At 41.8% G+C, this 17,684-nt stretch overlaps 2 protein-coding genes across 12 annotated transcripts in view; both read left to right on the top strand.

Annotated features, from left to right (window-relative positions):
- The window catches only part of LOC109878032 (annexin A6-like), a 44,036-nt gene extending 39,653 nt beyond the window's left edge, over positions 1-4,383 (top strand). The window contains exon 25 of one of the 2 annotated variants that reach the window (XM_031789567.1): positions 2,696-4,376. In XM_031789567.1, coding sequence (XP_031645427.1) covers positions 2,696-2,755 — 60 coding nt within the window. In that variant the 3' untranslated portion in view covers positions 2,756-4,376. Of the gene's footprint in view, positions 1-2,695 lie in introns of both variants that reach the window. The other variant, XM_031789566.1, reaches the window with a different exon arrangement.
- An 8,354-nt stretch (positions 4,384-12,737) lies between these two features.
- LOC109878037 (TNFAIP3-interacting protein 1-like) overlaps positions 12,738-17,684 on the top strand; it is a 35,869-nt gene continuing 30,922 nt past the window's right edge. For 2 of the 10 annotated variants that reach the window (XM_031789543.1, XM_031789555.1), the window contains exons 1-2: positions 13,867-13,904; positions 14,057-14,113. In XM_031789543.1, coding sequence (XP_031645403.1) covers positions 14,081-14,113 — 33 coding nt within the window. In that variant the 5' untranslated portion in view covers positions 13,867-13,904; positions 14,057-14,080. Of the gene's footprint in view, positions 12,895-13,707; positions 13,905-14,056; positions 14,114-17,684 lie in introns of those variants that run through there. The other 8 variants (XM_020470264.2, XM_020470268.2, XM_031789559.1 and 5 more) reach the window with 7 other exon arrangements.

The raw sequence follows: 17,684 nt of genomic DNA on the forward strand, positions 1-17,684 counted from the left end.
GTCCACAAACCCTGTGTGTCTGTCCACAAACCCTGTGTGTCTGTCCACTAACCCTGTGTGTCTGTCCACTAACCCTGTGTGTCTGTCCGCAAACCCTGTGTGTCTGTCCACAAACCCTGTGTGTCTGTCCACAAACCTTGTGTGTCTGTCCACAAACCTTGTGTGTCTGTCCACAAACCCTGTGTGTCTGTCCACTAACCCTGTGTGTCTGTCCACAAACCCTGTGTGTCTGTCCACTAACCCTGTGTGTCTGTCCACTAACCTTGTGTGTCTGTCCACTAACCCTGTGTGTCTGTCCACTAACCCTGTGTGTCTGTTCACTAACCCTGTGTGTCTGTCCACTAACCCTGTGTGTCTGTCCACTAACCCTGTGTGTCTGTCCACTAACCCTGTGTGTCTGTCCACTAACCCTCTGTGTCTGTCCACAAACCCTGTGTGTCTGTCCACAAACCCTGTGTGTCTGTCCACAAACCCTGTGTGTCTGTCCACTAACCCTGTGTGTCTGTCCACAAACCCTGTGTGTCTGTCCACTAACCCTGTGTGTCTCTGTGATGTACTGTGTGTGTCTGTGTGATGTACTGTGTCTGTGTGATGTACTGTGTCTGTGTGATGTACCCTGTGTGTCTGTGTGATGTACCATGTGTGTCTCTGTGATGTACTGTGTGTGTCTGTGTGAGGTACTGCATCTGTCTCTGTGATGTACTGTGTGTATCTCTGTGGTGTACTGTGTGATGTACTGTATGTATCTCTGTGGTGTACTGTGTGATGTACTGCATATGTCTCTGTGATGTACTGTGTCTGTGTGATGTACCATGTGTGTCTGTGTGATGTACCATGTGTGTATCTCTATGGTGTACTGTGTGATGTACTGTATGTATCTATGTGGTGTACTGTGTGTATCTCTGTGATGTACTGTGTGTGTCTCTGTGATGTACTGTGTGATGTACTGTATGTGTCTCTGTGATGTACTGTGTGTATCTCTGTAATGTACTGTGTGTGTGTGTGTTAATGTGTCTATGTGATGTACTGTGTCTGTGTGATGTACTGTATGTGTCTATGTGATGTACTGTATGTATCTCTGTGATGTACCGTGTGTGTGTTAATGTGTCTGTGTGATGTACTGTGTGTCTCTGTGATGTACTGTACTGTGTCTGTGTGATGTACTGTACTGTGTCTCTGTACTGTACTGTATGTGTCTGTGTGATGTACTGTGTGTCTCTGTTAATGTGTCTGTGTGATGTACTGTGTGTCTCTGTTAATGTGTCTGTGTGATGTACTGTGTGTCTCTGTGTTAATGTGTCTGTGTGATGTACTGTGTCTCTCTGTGTTAATGTGTCTGTGTGATGTACTGTGTCTCTCTGTGTTAATGTGTCTGTGTGATGTACTGTGTGTCTCTGTGTTAATGTGTCTGTGTGATGTACTGTGTGTCTCTGTGTTAATGTGTCTGTGTGATGTACTGTGTCTCTCTGTGTTAATGTGTCTGTGTGATGTACTGTGTCTCTCTGTGTTAATGTGTCTGTGTGATGTACTGTGTCTCTCTGTGTTAATGTGTCTGTGTGATGTACTGTGTCTCTCTGTGTTAATGTGTCTGTGTGATGTACTGTGTGTCTCTGTGTTAATGTGTCTGTGTGATGTACTGTGTCTCTCTGTGTTAATGTGTCTGTGTGATGTACTGTGTGTCTCTGTGTTAATGTGTCTGTGTTAATGTGTCTGTGTTAATGTGTCTGTGTGATGTACTGTGTCTCTGTGTTAATGTGTCTGTGTTAATGTGTCTGTGTTACTGTGTCTGTGTGACATTATTGAGTTGACAATGTGTTTACTGTGGGAGCTGTTCATATACCTAACTGATTACCCCGCTCTGAATAACTTACAATATTTATATTGCTATATAATATATGATAGAATTAACCAATAAGGCCCGAGGGGGTGTGGTATATGGCTAATATATTAGATTATGACCTGGGTGGTTCGAGCCCTGAATGCTGATTGGTTGACAGCCGTGGTATATCAGACCGTATACCACGGTTCGTCGGGTCTAAGAACAGCCCTTAGCCGTGGTATATTGGCCATATACCACACCCCCTCAGACCTTACTGGTTAATTATATAATATATGATATAATAACATATACTGTATAAACATTCAGTAAAAGAGACCCTAAATACTCCTTCCTCTCCTGTATGCATCCCCAGCTGTGCCACCAGAGACTCTGGGTTCGCGCCCAGGCTCTGTCGTAACCGGCCGCGACCGGGAGGTCCGTGGGGCGACGCACAATTGGCCCAGCGTCGTCCGGGTTAGGGAGGGGTTGGCCGGTAGGGATATCCTTGTCTCATCGCGCACCAGCGACTCCTGTGGCGGGCCGGGCGCAGTGCGCGCTAACCAAGGTTGCCAGGTGCACGGTGTTTCCTCCGACACATTGGTGCGGCTGGCTTCCGGGTGGATGCGCGCTGTGTTAAGAAGCAGTGCGTCTTGGTTGGGTTGTGTATCGGAGGACGCATGAGTTGTAGGAGTTGTAGCAATGAGACAAGATAGTAGCTACTAAACAATTGGATACCACGAAATTGGGGAGAAAAAGGGGTAAAATTCACAAAAAAAAACATTTTCTGCATCCCAAATGGTCCCCTATTATTATATAGTGCCATTTGGGACGGAGTCTGTTTTAGTAAGTTCCTAAAAAGCTGCTGCTTCCTCTCAGGGTGATACCTCAGGGGACTACCGTAAGACCCTGCTGATGCTGTGTGGAGGACAAGACTAGAACCAGAACCACCCAGCAGGCTTCCAGAAGGCTCTAGAACACTCTAGAACCAGAACCACCCAGCAGGCTTCCAGAAGGCTCCAGAACACCAGTGGAGCTTCTGGAACACTCTAGAACACCAACTGAAGCTGTCAATCTACCGGTCAACTGTGCTGTGTATACATCCACATTGAACCCAGTGGGGATAGTCAGTCTGCTCTGTTTGTCCCTCACCGCTGCCACTCCTCTGCCAAAGTGACCTATGACCTCAACAGCCTCCCCACAGAGTCTCTGTTCCTTTCTTCTTTCCTAGCTTTCCTCAAGTAATCACAGATCTAAATTGGTTCAAGTGATGTTCATAACCTTGCTATGCTTACACCTATCCATAACTAATGATGCATTTTTTAAGTATTGGAACATTGGAGCTCTGTGCTGTCACCTCTGTGTCAGATAGCTGTCACCTCTGTGTCAGATAGCAGTCACCTCTGTGTCAGATAGCAGTCACCTCTGTGTCAGATAGCTGTCAACTCTGTGTCAGATAGCTGTCACCTCTGTGTCAGATAGCTGTCACCTCTGTGTCAGATAGCTGTCACCTCTGTGTCAGATAGCTGTCACCTCTGTGTCAGATAGCTGTCACCTCTGTGTCAGATAGCTGTCACCTCTGTGTCAGATAGCTGTCACCTCTGTGTCAGATAGCTGTCACCTCTGTGTCAGATAGCTGTCACCTCTGTGTCAGATAGCTGTCACCTCTGTGTCAGATAGCTGTCACCTCTGTGTCAGATAGCTGTCATCTCTGTGTCAGATAACTGTCACCTCTGTGTCAGATAGCTGTCACCTCTGTGTCAGATAGCTGTCACCTCTGTGTCAGATAGCTGTCACCTCTGTGTCAGATAGCTGTCACCTCTGTGTCAGATAGCTGTCACCTCTGTGTCAGATAGCTGTCACCTCTGTGTCAGATAGCTGTCACCTCTGTGTCAGATAGCTGTCACCTCTGTGTCAGATAACTGTCACCTCTGTGTCAGATAGCTGTCACCTCTGTGTCAGATAGCTGTCACCTCTGTGTCAGATAGCAGTCACCTCTGTGTCAGATAGCTGTCACCTCTGTGTCAGATAACTGTCACCTCTGTGTCAGATAGCAGTCAACTCTGTGTCAGATAGCAGTCACCTCTGTGTCAGATAGCTGTCACCTCTGTGTCAGATAGCTGTCACCTCTGTGTCAGATAGCTGTCACCTCTGTGTCAGATAGCAGTCACCTCTGTGTCAGATAGCTGTCACCTCTGTGTCAGATAACTGTCACCTCTGTGTCAGATAGCAGTCACCTCTGTGTCAGATAGCAGTCACCTCTGTGTCAGATAGCTGTCACCTCTGTGTCAGATAGCTGTCAACTCTGTGTCAGTCTTTTTCATGTCAAATATTTTTTTTCATTTTTTTTTTTTCCCAGAACCCCTGTAGTGTTAGTGGTATTTACATTGAGAGATAGGAAACTGCTTGGCTATGTGTCTATCAACCTATTGAGGGCTTGAAGTGTTTTGTATGGTGCTTCTACAATGCAATAGGTCAATAGGTCATCCATCCAATGAATACTGTATGGTTTTAGGAACGTTACATTGTGTCTCCTGATAATAAAAGGAAGGTGTCGTTGGACTGTATTCTGTTGGCATTTATTTTTCGAAGACAGATTTGAATGATAAGATATGACCTATATTGGTATAAATACATTGAATACATTTTCAACGAAATTGCTCTTAGGTCCACATTTCTGTGTAATATGCACCAATGACGGGGTAATGACTCATTTGGACTGAGATCGTGTTACGGTAATGCCCTGTGTTGATTTCCTCTTGACAGTGCTGCAGATACAGCAGGATCAGGGTTAAGGCCGTGTCAACATCTCTACTTACCAGAATGGCACCTTATCCCTTATACAGTACACTGCTTTTGACCACAACCCTATGGGTCCTGGTCAAAAGCAGTGCACTATATAGGGAATAGAATGCTATTTGGACCTTGTCAGTGGTTCACTATGTTTAGCTACCTGGGTAGCTTCTGGGTACCGTTCAGTGATTAAATATTGATATTGGCAGAGGGACACTGGGCAGAGATTTAGAATCAGGAAACTCCCTGGTTACATCCTGAATGGCTCCCTATTCGCTACACATAGTGCACTACTTTTAACCAGAGCCCTATGGCACCCTCTTCCCTATATAGTGCACTACTTTTAACCAGAGCCCTATGGCACCCTATTCCCTATATAGTGCACTACTTTTGACAAGAGCTCTATGGGTCCAGGCCAAAAGTAGTACACTATTTAGGGAATAGCAAATGGTACTCTATTCGGGATAGGCTACTACTTTGGATACGGCACTTTGTATAATTCACTCACTGCCTCTCCCACGCGCTGCCTCTCCCACTCTCTGCCTCTCCCACGTGCTGCCTCTCCCACTCTCTACCTCTCCCACTCTCTGCCTCTCCCACTCACTGCCTCTCCCACTCGCTGAACCAAAAATACATAGAAGTCATCCAATCTTAAACACAGTATGTTGTGGTCTTCATAGTTAATATAATAGCTTATTTTAATCACATCCATTACATTCTTTATTTCACTGACCAGAACTATGAGAGAAATTATATATTTCCTCTGGCATAGACACTGAGCGTACAAAACATTATGAACACCTGCTCTTTCCATGACAGACTGACCAGGACTATGCATAGACACTGAGCGTACAAAACATTATGAACACCTGCTCTTTCCATGACAGACTGACCAGGACTATGCATAGACACCGAGCGTACAAAACATTATGAACACCTGCTCTTTCCATGACAGACTGACCAGGACTATGCATAGACACCGAGCGTACAAAACATTATGAACACCTGCTCTTTCCCTGACAGACTGACCAGGACTATGCATAGACACTGAGCGTACAAAACATTATGAACACCTGCTCTTTCCATGACAGACTGACCAGGACTATGCACAGACACTGAGCGTACAAAACATTAAGAACACCTGCTCTTTCCATGACAGACTGACCAGGACTATGCATAGACACCGAGCGTACAAAACATTAAGAACACCTGCTCTTTCCATGACAGACTGACCAGGACTATGTATAGACACTGAGTGAGCAAAACATTAAGAACACCTGCTCTTTCCATGACAGACTGACCAGGTGAAAGCTATGATCTCTTATTAATGTCACTTTTGACACTTTTGATGAAATGGAGGAGACAGGTGGACAGGTGGAACGAGGTTCGAAAGACAAGGTTATCCCCTCAATATCTCCCATGCACTTAAGGAAATTACAAATGTCATGGATATATTGAAACTAGTGGATATATGGAGGCTTAAATATCCTGACCTTGTGAGATATACATGGCGGAGGCTCAATCAAGCTAGTCGTCTTGACTACTTTCTTATGTCATTCTCTCTGGTGTAACAGTATAACTTTAGACCGTCCCCTCGCCCATACCCGGGCGCAAACCAGGGACCCTCTGCACACATCAACAACAGTCACCCCACGAAGCATCGTTACCCATCGCTCCACAAAAGCCGTGGCCCTTGCAGAGCAAAGGGGAACCACTACTTCAAGGTCTCAGAGCAAGTGACGTCACTGATTGAAACGCTATTTAGCGCGCACCAACCGCTAACTAAGCTAGCCGTTTCACATCCGTTACACTGACACCAAAAGTTTTTAAAAGTGTTGAAAGGGGACAGAATGCGGTCGAACCATCACATAACCATCACATAACTGGTATACACATTACTCTTACAGAATTTCCGCAACGGTGAGGATATTGGAAATGTAATCAAAGCCTACTGGATGACAAAATATTTTTTTAACCAATACCAAGAATAATTCATAACGTACTTTTTCCTACACAACATAGGTACAGCAGATCCCCTTATTGTAAGGAACACTTTTTTTAAATGTGCTTTTAAGAGGCCAATGCAATTCAACACTCATCTTTAAAACAAAAACAATTGAGGTCTAAAGAACTCAGTCCAGATATATAGCAACAAAAACTGTAACATAGAGGTTCAGAATAAGTCTAGAGGAAAAACAAAAATAACTCAAGAAAGATCAAGTGTAATATATATATATATATTATAAAAATGAAGCGAACTGGATGGAAAATGGAAGAAAATGCCCCTAATTTACGTTTTGATCGTCCAACACAGAAATGCTAACAAAAAGAATTCACAGAAACTCATCCATGATTTTACCAAACAACGTTTTGAAAGAGGAAGCAAAGTAATTTAAAAGCTTATAAATGTTTTCATTTCAGTCTCCTCCATTTCCACTAATTAATTTAATTAATTTAGTGTCGACTTAACAGCTGTACAGAAAGACTCATGTGAAGGACTAATTACTGAGGAGGAGCTTATAGATGCAATTAAAGCGTTCAAGTCTGGGAAAACTCCAGGGCTGAATGGGAAGTATATCAAATCTTTTTCAATGTACTCAAAAGGCTTGCTTATTAGCATGTTTTAACCAGTCCTATAAAAATGGTTAGCTATCACAAACTCAGTAAGGTGGTTAGATTTTACTATGACTGAAAACAGGACCCTGGTGGTAAATAGAAAGATCTAGGCCCCCTAAAAAAAAACGAACCCCTGTTGTGATGCTAAAATCCAGGCAAAATGCATAGTGCATAGAATTAAAAAGGTATTGTCGGATATTGTTAATCCTAAACAGACAGGTTTTTTTTTTTACATGGAGATAATATAAGACAATGTCACACCCTGACCATAGTTTTCTTTGTATGTTTCTATGTTTTGTTTGGTCAGGGTGTGATCTGAGTGGGAATTCTATGTCGTGTGTCTAGTTTGTCTGTTTCTGTGTTTGGGCCTGATATGGTTCTCAATCAGAGGCAGGTGTTAGTCATTGTCTCTGATTGGGAATCATATTTAGGTAGCCTGTTTTGTGTTGGGTTTTGTGGGTGATTGTCTATTTTGATTGCTTGTGTCAGCACAGTTCTCATTAGCGTCACGGTCTTTATTTTGTTTATTGTTTTTGTATAGTGTGTTTCAGTGTTCAGTGTTTTCTTTATTAAATTTCATCATGAACACATACCACGCCGCATTTTGGTCCTCCGATCCTTCTCGCCTCTCCTCTTCAGATGAAGAGCCCGTGACAGACAAGTACTGGAAACAATAGAACACTAGTAAAAATATGTGAAACCAGGCCTGGTATTCATACCTGACTTTGAAAAGGCCTTTGATCAAATACAACTGGAATTTATATATAAATGCCTGGACTTTTTTTATTTTATTTTGGAGAATCTCTTATACAATGAGTTAAAGTTATGTATAGTAACCCCAGGTGTAAAATACATTTCTCAGGCCAACTCATTTCTCTATATACATCAATGATGTTGCTCTTGCTGCTGGTGATTCTCTGATCCACCTCTACGCAGATGACACCATTCTGTATACTTCTGGCCCTTCTTTGGACACTGTGCTAGTAATAGGGGTTGCAACAATTTCGGCAGATAATTCTAGAAAGAGGGGGGGGGGGGGGGTTTGGGCAAGTTGCTGCAGGGGGATTTATCGGTGGTGACAGTGTTTCCTAGCGTCAGTGGGCAGCGGGCAGCTGGGAGGAGGTGCTCTTATTCTCCATGGACTGACAGAATGAGGTCAATATCCTTCCAAGATACCCGGGCCAGGTCGATTAGAAAGGCCTGCTTGCGGAAGTGTTTTAGGGAGCATTTGACAGTGATGAGGGGTGGTCATTTGACCGCGGACCCATTACGGACGCAGGCTATGAGGCAGTGATCGGCTTCCCGGGTGGCACAGTGGTTAAGGGTGCTGTACTGCAGCACCAGCTGTGCCACCAGAGACTCTGGGTTTGCGCCCAGGCTCTGTCGTAACCGGTCCGTGGGGCGACGCACAATTGGCCTAGCGTCGTCCGGGTAAGGGAGGGTTTGGCCGGTAAGGATATCCTTGTCTCATCGCGTACCAGCGACTCCTGTGGCGGGCCGGGCGCAGTGCACGCTACCCAAGGTTGCCAGGTGCACAGTGTTTCCTCCGACACATTGGTGCGGCTGGCTTCTGGGTTGGATGAGCGCTGTGTTAAGAAACAGTGCGTCTTGGTTGGGTTGTGTATCGGAGGACGCATGACTTTCAACCTTCGTCTCTCCCGAGCCCGTACAGGAGTTGTAGCGATGAGACAAGATATTAGCTACTAAACAATTGGATACCACGAAATTGGGGATAAAAAGAGGGTAAAAATTCACACAGAAAAATAAAATAATAATAATAATAATGAGGCAGTGATTGCTGAGATCCTGGTTGAAGACAGCAGAGGTGTATTTAGATGGCATGTTGGTCAGGATGATATCTAAGAGTCTGCCCATGGTTAAGGATTTAGGGTTGTACATGGTCGGTTCCTTGATCATTTGTGTGAGATTGAGGGCATCTAGCTTAGATTGTAGGGCGGCTGGGGTGTTAATCAGCATATCCCAGTTTAGGTCACCTAACAGTATGAACTCTGAAGATAAATGGGGGGCAATCAATTCACATATGGTGTCCAGGGCACAGCTGGGGGCTGAGGGGGGGGTCTATAACAAGCGCCAACGGTGAGAGACTTGTTTCTGGAAAGGTGGATTTTTAAAAGTAGAAGCTCGAATTGTTTGGGCACAGACCTATCTCTGCAGTAGATTGCAACTCCGCCCCCTTTGGCAGTTCTATCTTGTCGAAAAATGTTGTAGTTGGGGATGGAAATGTTGGGATTTTTGGTGGCCTTCCTAAGCCAGGATTCAGACACGGCAAGGACATCAGGGTTGGCGGAGTGTTCTAAAGCAGTGAATAAAACAAACTTAGGGAGGAGGCTTCTGATGTTAACATGCATGAAACCAAGGCTTTTACAGTTACAGAAGTCAACAAATGAGAGCGCCTGGGGAATGGGAGTGGTGCTGGGGGCTGCAGGGCCTGGCTTGACCTCTACATCACCAGAGGAACAGAGGAGGAGTCGGATAAGGGTACGGCAAAAGGCTATAAGAACTGGTCGTCTAGTGCATTCGGAACAGAGAGTAAAAGGAGCAGATTCCTGGGCGTGGAAGAATAGATTCAAGGCATGATGTACAGACAAGGGTATGGTAGGATGTGAGTACAGTGGAGGTAAACCTAGGCATTGAGTGACAATGAGGCACCAGTTAAGCCAGGTGAGGTCACCACATGTGTGGGGGGTGGGACAAAAGGGCTATCTAAGGCATATTGGGCAGGGCTGGGTGCTCTACAGTGAAATAAGACAATAATCACTAACCAAAACAGCAATAGACAAGACATATTGACATTAGAGAGAGGCATGCGTAGCCGAGTGATCATAGGGTCCAATAAGTAGCAATAGGTGAGTCAGGGAGACGATTCAGTAGTCGCTACTACGCTAGGCGAGCTGGAGACACGGTGACTCAGACAGCTAGCGGGCCGGAGCTAGCAGATGGGCCTTCGGCAATGTCGCAACGGAAGTTCCTGTTGAAACCACCTCGGACGATTACATCAACAGACCGGTCGTGATGGATTGGCTGAGCTCCGTGTCGGCAGTAAAGGGTCAAGGCCAATTGGCAAAAGAGGTATTGTAGCCCAATAATCAGCTGGTGGACCTCTTCGGCTAACCGGGAGATGGGCCTAGCTCGAGGCTAGCTCAAGGCTAACTGGTGCTTGGTTCGGGACAGAGACGTTAACCAGGAGTAGCCACTCGGATTGCAGCTAGCTAGCTGCGATGATCCGGTGTAAAGATTCAGAGTTTGCAGTAGGAATCCGGAGATGTGGTAGAGAAAGCAGTCCAATATGCTCTGGGTTGATGTTGCGCTGTACAGACTGGCAGGTATTGACCGAGCTGAGGCTGGCTGGTGTCTGAGTTAACGGTGAAGACCGCTAGCAGTGGCTAACCAACTACTAGCTAGTAGCTAGTTAGCTGTCTAGCTTCTGATGGGGGTTCTGGTTCTTAATTAAGTATAAAAATAGCAGATCCGTACCACATTGGGTGAGGCGGGTTGCAGGAGAGTATGTTCAGTCCATAGATGGAAAGCGAGATTAAAATATACAGTGCCTTGCGAAAGTATTCGGCCCCCTTGAACTTTGCGACCTTTTGCCACATTTCAGGCTTCAAACATAAAGATATAAAACTGTATTTTTTTGTGAAGAATCAACAACAAGTGGGACACAATCATGAAGTGGAACGACATTTATTGGATATTTCAAACTTTTTAAACATTTTTTATTTATTTTTTTAACAAACTTTTTGAAAAATTGGGCGTGCAAAATTATTCAGCCCCTTTACTTTCAGTGCAGCAAACTCTCTCCAGAAGTTCAGTGAGGATCTCTGAATGATCCAATGTTGACCTAAATGACTAATGATGATAAATACAATCCACCTGTGTGTAATCAAGTCTCCGTATAAATGCACCTGCACTGTGATAGTCTCAGAGGTCCGTTAAAAGCGCAGAGAGCATCATGAAGAACAAGGAACACACCAGGCAGGTCCGAGATACTGTTGTGAAGAAGTTTAAAGCCGGATATGGATACAAAAAGATTTCCCAAGCTTTAAACATCCCAAGGAGCACTGTGCAAGCGATAATATTGAAATGGAAGGAGTATCAGACCACTGCAAATCTACCAAGACCTGGCCGTCCCTCTAAACTTTCAGCTAATACAAGGAGAAGACTGATCAGAGATGCAGCCAAGAGGCCCATGATCACTCTGGATGAACTGCAGAGATCTACAGCTGAGGTGGGAGACTCTGTCCATAGGACAACAATCAGTCGTATATTGCACAAATCTGGCCTTTATGGAAGAGTGGCAAGAAGAAAGCCATTTCTTAAAGATATCCATAAAAAGTGTTGTTTAAAGTTTGCCACAAGCCACCTGGGAGACACACCAAACATGTGGAAGAAGGTGCTCTGGTCAGATGAAACCAAAATTGAACTTTTTGGCAACAATGCAAAACGTTATGTTTGGCGTAAAAGCAACACAGCTCATCACCCTGAATACACCATCCCCACTGTCAAACATGGTGGTGGCAGCATCATGGTTTGGGCCTGCTTTTCTTCAGCAGGGACAGGGAAGATGGTTAAAATTGATGGGAAGATGGATGGAGCCAAATACAGGACCATTCTGGAAGAAAACCTGATGGAGTCTGCAAAAGACCTGAGACTGGGACGGAGATTTGTCTTCCAACAAGACAATGATCCAAAACATAAAGCAAAATCTACAATGGAATGGTTCAAAAATAAACATATCCAGGTGTTAGAATGGCCAAGTCAAAGTCCAGACATGAATCCAATCGATAATCTGTGGAAAGAACTGAAAACTGCTGTTCACAAATGCTCTCCATCCAACCTCACTGAGCTCGAGCTGTTTTGCAAGGAGGAATGGGAAAAAATTTCAGTCTCTCGATGTGCAAAACTGATAGAGACATACCCCAAGCGACTTAAAGCTGTAATCGCAGCAAAAGGTGTCGCTACAAAGTATTAATTTAAGGGGGCTGAATAATTTTGCACGCCCAATTTTTCAGTTTTTGATTTGTTAAAAAAGTTTGAAATATCCAATAAATGTCGTTCCACTTCATGATTGTGTCCCACTTGTTGTTGATTCCTCACAAAAAAATACAGTTTTATATCTTTATGTTTGAAGCCTGAAATGTGGCAAAAGGTCGCAAAGTTCAAGGGGGCCGAATACTTTCGCAAGGCACTGTATATACGAAATATATACTGGAATAAAATGAAGAAAACGATATTTACACGGGACAGGACGGGACAAGACAAAACACACGTCCGACTGCTACGCCATCTTGGGTGGACTTTACTGTATGATGTACTGCATGTGATGAGCTTTATTTGTGAGTGCAGCTGTTGTCAAGCCTCTCAGAGTTAAAAGCGGAAAGAAGAAAATAGGGTTTTGAGAGAGGAGGAAATCCCCTACATCAGGCCAAGAGATCCATGGCAACATGTAGACTGTAGACTACACCGTGCAGCAGCCCAACACTGATCATTTAAACAAAGACTACATAACGACACAACCTCAAAATGATCCCCATTTCATGTTCGTTATTATACATTCATAGATCAAGGCAAATAGTAAGCTTTCTTTGCAATGCATTGTCAGATCATCACCCTGTGTTGCAAAATTGTCCTTTCTGACTGCTGTAAAAGTAAGGCAATTCTATTGGATTCTCTTCAAGTAAAATTGTATAGTTTAATATAAATGAGATTAGACTTGGTTATTAGGCCTTATACTGTATGGACATTAATGGCTGTGTTATGTAAACTAAATGTGCATAGATACACATGAGACCTCATGTCATTTAATTTCCATCACACTTTAGTTATGATTCTTAAAGTGTACGATGCAAAAAGACTCAAACTGTACAGTTTTTCTCCATCTCTTCATTTAAAGACTCAATCATTGACACTCTTACTGACAGTTGAGGTTGCTTTGCATGATGTATGGTTGTCTCTACCGTCTTGCCCTTTGTGCTGTTGTTTGTGCCCAATCATGTTTGTACCATGTTTTGTGCTGCTGCCATGTTGTGCTTCTGCTATGTTGTGTTGCTACCATGTTGTTGTCATGCTGTGTTGCTACCATGTTGTTGTCATGCTGTGTTGCTACCATGTTGTTGTCATGTGTTGCTGCCATGCTATGCTGTTGTCTTAGGTCTCTCTTTATGTAATGTTGTGGTGTCTCTCTGGTCGTGATGTGTGTTTTGTCCTATATACGTATATATATATATATATTTTTATCCCAGCCCCCGTCCCCACAGGAGGCCTTTTGGTAGGCCATCGTTGTAAATAAGAATTGGTTCTTAACTGACTTGCCTAGTTAAATAAAGGTTCAACAAAATGAAAATAACATAAAACTCTAGTATTTCTGTGTAGAGTAGAATTAACACATACCAGACTGATAGTGTTGATTGTGTCTGTTCTGCTGGTTGTCTTGTGTTGTTCACTTTAGGACAGATCAGTCTACACTAGCGCTCAGTTGGACGGAGCCCAGGTCCCCCTGCTCTGCTCTGTTCTCTTCTGTTGAGGCTATGAACTGCATCAGATTCTTTCTCTATGTGGGAATTCCCCATGTATCTCTAAAAACATTGAAATAGCTTCCCCCTCTACTCACCAGTTTCCTTATTAAAAAGCGCCTCTCGGAAAGACGCTCAATGTGTCGGTGAGTTTCTTTGCTTTTTTTCTAAATTGTATATATTGATTTAATTTTGTTAAATGTTATAAGAGAGTTTGTCTAGGTTATAAAGAGTCCTGTGTTAAAGCTTTCTGACTCTGACTTGGTTATGCTAAATAAATCATCTCATTTGCTTACAGGGGAAAATCAAGTTCGTGAACAAAATGCTTTTTGATTTGTTTGTTAGCATTAAAAAGGTAAATTTTATCGAGTATATAATTCTTAATATCTCAGACAGATACATCATAAATATAAATATGATACTCTTTCTGTAATCTAAAAATCATGTTTTGATGTCATATAATGTATATATTTTTAAACATTAAAATCCATTTATGTGATGTAATATAATCTCTTTAACTGATTTGGCGGAAGAAAAAAAAATGCTAAACTTTCCAGAGTCATTATAGGTCATATTTGTTCCAAAAAACACATCAGAAATTATAACATGACATTTTTGTAATCACTTCAAATTAAAAATGATTGTACAATTGGTGTGTATTAACAGTACAATTATTATTTAAAAATGTTTACCTTTATTTAACTAGGCAAGACAGTTAAGAACAAATTCTTATTTTCAATGACAGCCTAGGAACAGTGGGTTTAACTGCCTGTTGAGGGGCAGAATGACAGACTTGTACCTTGTCAGCTCGGAGGATTTGAACTTGCAACCTTTCGGTTACTTGTCCAACGCTCTAACCACTAGGCTACCCTGCTGCCCCATACATCTGAATTATGAATAACAAACCCTATACTGAACGGTGTACATACACCATGTAAATATTAGTCAGCTTTTCCAGACTTCCATTCAGCACATATCCAACCAAGTTACAGTCCAGATGTGGACTTTTCACAGTATTTTGTGCTTGAGGAGAAGCCTAAAGTGAGCCATGTCTTGCAGCAAATTAGTTGATGTTCACTCCTACAAAGAAGAAAATAACTTTGATATTAAAAGTATATTAGTTTAAATGTTTTTGTTAAAGTTGAATGACCAAGGTGCTCGAGACCCAAATGAGAAATTGACAGTCTTCCCTTGACCCAAATCGTCCTCCAATGATTCAAATTAAGAATAAATAATACCCACCTCTCACATGCCCAGGGCCCACTTTTGGTCCTGTCCCAAAGTTGAAGAAATCCTGGGCTAGATCAAGGGCCAGTATCCACTCGGACAGATGAAAAAAATATTTCAATGGAGATTGGAGACTTGTGTTAGATCTGTTTCCATCTACTTTATTCTACTGTATTCTACTCTTCTGTACTATATTCTACTTTATTCTACTGTATTCTACTCTACTGTACTCTATTTTACTGTATTCTACTCTACTGTACTCTATTCTACTCTATTCTACTGTATTCTACTCTACCGTACTCTATTTTACTCCATTATATCGTATTCTACTCTACTGTACTCTATTCTACTGTATTCTACTCTACCGTACTCTACTTTACTCCATTATATTGTATTCTACTCTACTGTACTCTATTCTACTGTATTCTACTCCACTGTACTCTATTCTACTCTACTGTACTCTATTCTACTCTATTATACTGTATTCTACTCTACTGTACTCTATTCTACTCCATTCAATGTATTCTACTCTACTGTACTCTATTCTACTGTATTCTACTCCACTGTACTATATTCTACTCTACTGTACTCTATTCTACTCTATTATGCTGTATTCTAATCTTCTGTACTCCATTCTACTTTATTATACTGTATTCTGCTCTACCGTAATCTATTCTACTCCATTCTAATGTATTCTACTCCACTGTACTCTATTCTACTCTATTCTACTGTATTCAACTCTACTGTACTCTATTATACTCTATTATACTGTATTCTACTCTACTGTACTCTATTATACTGTATTCTACTCTACTGTACTCTATTCTACTGTATTCAACTCTACTGTACTATATTCTACTATATTATACTGTATTCTACTCTACTGTCCTCTATTCTACTCTATTCTACTGTATTCTACTCTACTGTACTCCATTCTACTTTATTATACTGTATTTTACTCTACTGTACTCTATTCTACTGTATTCAACTCTATTCTACTATATTCTACTCTATTATACTGTATTATACACTACTGTACTCTATTCTACTCTATTATACTGTATTCTACTCTACAGTACTCTATTCTACTCTATTCTACTGTATTCTACTCTACTGCTCTCTATTCTACTCTATTATACTGTATTCTACTCTACTGTACTCTATGCTACTCTATTATACTGTATTCTACTCTACTGTACTCTATTCTACTCTATTCTACTGTATTCTACTCTACTGTACTCTATTATACTGTATTCAACTCTACTGTACTCTATTCTACTCTATTCTACTCTACTGTACTCTATTCTACTGTATTCTACTCTACTGTACTCTATTATACTCTATTATACTGTATTCTACTCTACTGTACTCTATTCTACTCTATTATACTGTATTCAACTCTACTGTCCTCTATTCTACTCTATTATACTGTATGCTACTATACTGTACTCTATTCTACTCTATTATACTGTATTCTACTATACTGTACTCTATTATACTGTATTCTACTCTACTGTACTCTATTCTACTGTATTCTACTGTATTCTACTCTACTGTACTCTATTCTACTCTATTATACTGTATTCAACTCTACTGTCCTCTATTCTACTCTATTATACTGTATTCTACTCTACTGTACTCTATTCTACTCTATTATACTGTATTCTACCCTACTGTACTCTATTATACTGTATTCTACTCTACTGTACTCTATTCTACTCTATTATACTGTATTCTACTCTACTGTACTCTATTCTACTCTATTATACTGTATTCTACTCTACTGTCCTCTATTCTACTCTATTATACTGTATTCTACTCTACTGTACTCTATTCTACTATATTATACTGTATTCTACCCTACTGTACTCTATTATACTGTATTCTACTCTACTGTACTCTATTCTACTCTATTCTACTGTATTCTACTCTACTGTACTCTATTCTACTCTATTATACTGTATTCTACTCTACTGTACTCTATTCTACTCTGTTATACTGTATTCTACTCTATTATACTGTATTATACTCTACTGTACTCTATTCTACTCTATTCAAAACCAGCAAGCTGATGTTCAAGATAAGCAATACAACTAAAAGAATATGTATATTTCTGAAAAACAGATTTGATTAAGCTTTAGCTCAGCAGGCTAAAACTGTCTTTAGTTCCAACTGGGTTTGAACTGGGTTTGTTCCAACTGGGTTTGTGCCGTCCGACTGGGTTTGAACTGGGTTTGTTCCAACTGGGTTTGTGCCGTCTGACTGGGTTTGATGGAAAGGGAAGAATAAAAAGATAGCAGAGTGCCAAGTTTTAACCATTGTGATGGTTACCTGGCCTGACATGAGTGAACTGTTGTGTCGCACCGCCATACCGGAAACAAAGCTTTTCAGTCTTTGTAAGTCTAAGGTTGGCTCGGAGGGCTGGTTATGGCCAGGGTTGCCTAGGTTACTTTCTACATGTAATCCGTTTCAGTTACTAGATACCTGTCTGATTACTTTCAGATTACCTTGAAGAGGCATTAGAATACAAAAATGATAGATCAAATGCATTAGGTTTGTCATCATAGTGGTTTCTGTGGTCAGTCTCACTCAGGTGGAACAAACTGAAACGTGTGCTGTTTTTCAATGCTGAATTGAATGTCATTGGGAAAAAAATAACATACTTTTGGGAATTTAAAAGTAATCCAAGAAGTAATAAT

Source organism: Oncorhynchus kisutch, linkage group LG15, assembly GCF_002021735.2.
Source record: "Oncorhynchus kisutch isolate 150728-3 linkage group LG15, Okis_V2, whole genome shotgun sequence".
NCBI lineage: Eukaryota > Metazoa > Chordata > Actinopteri > Salmoniformes > Salmonidae > Oncorhynchus > Oncorhynchus kisutch.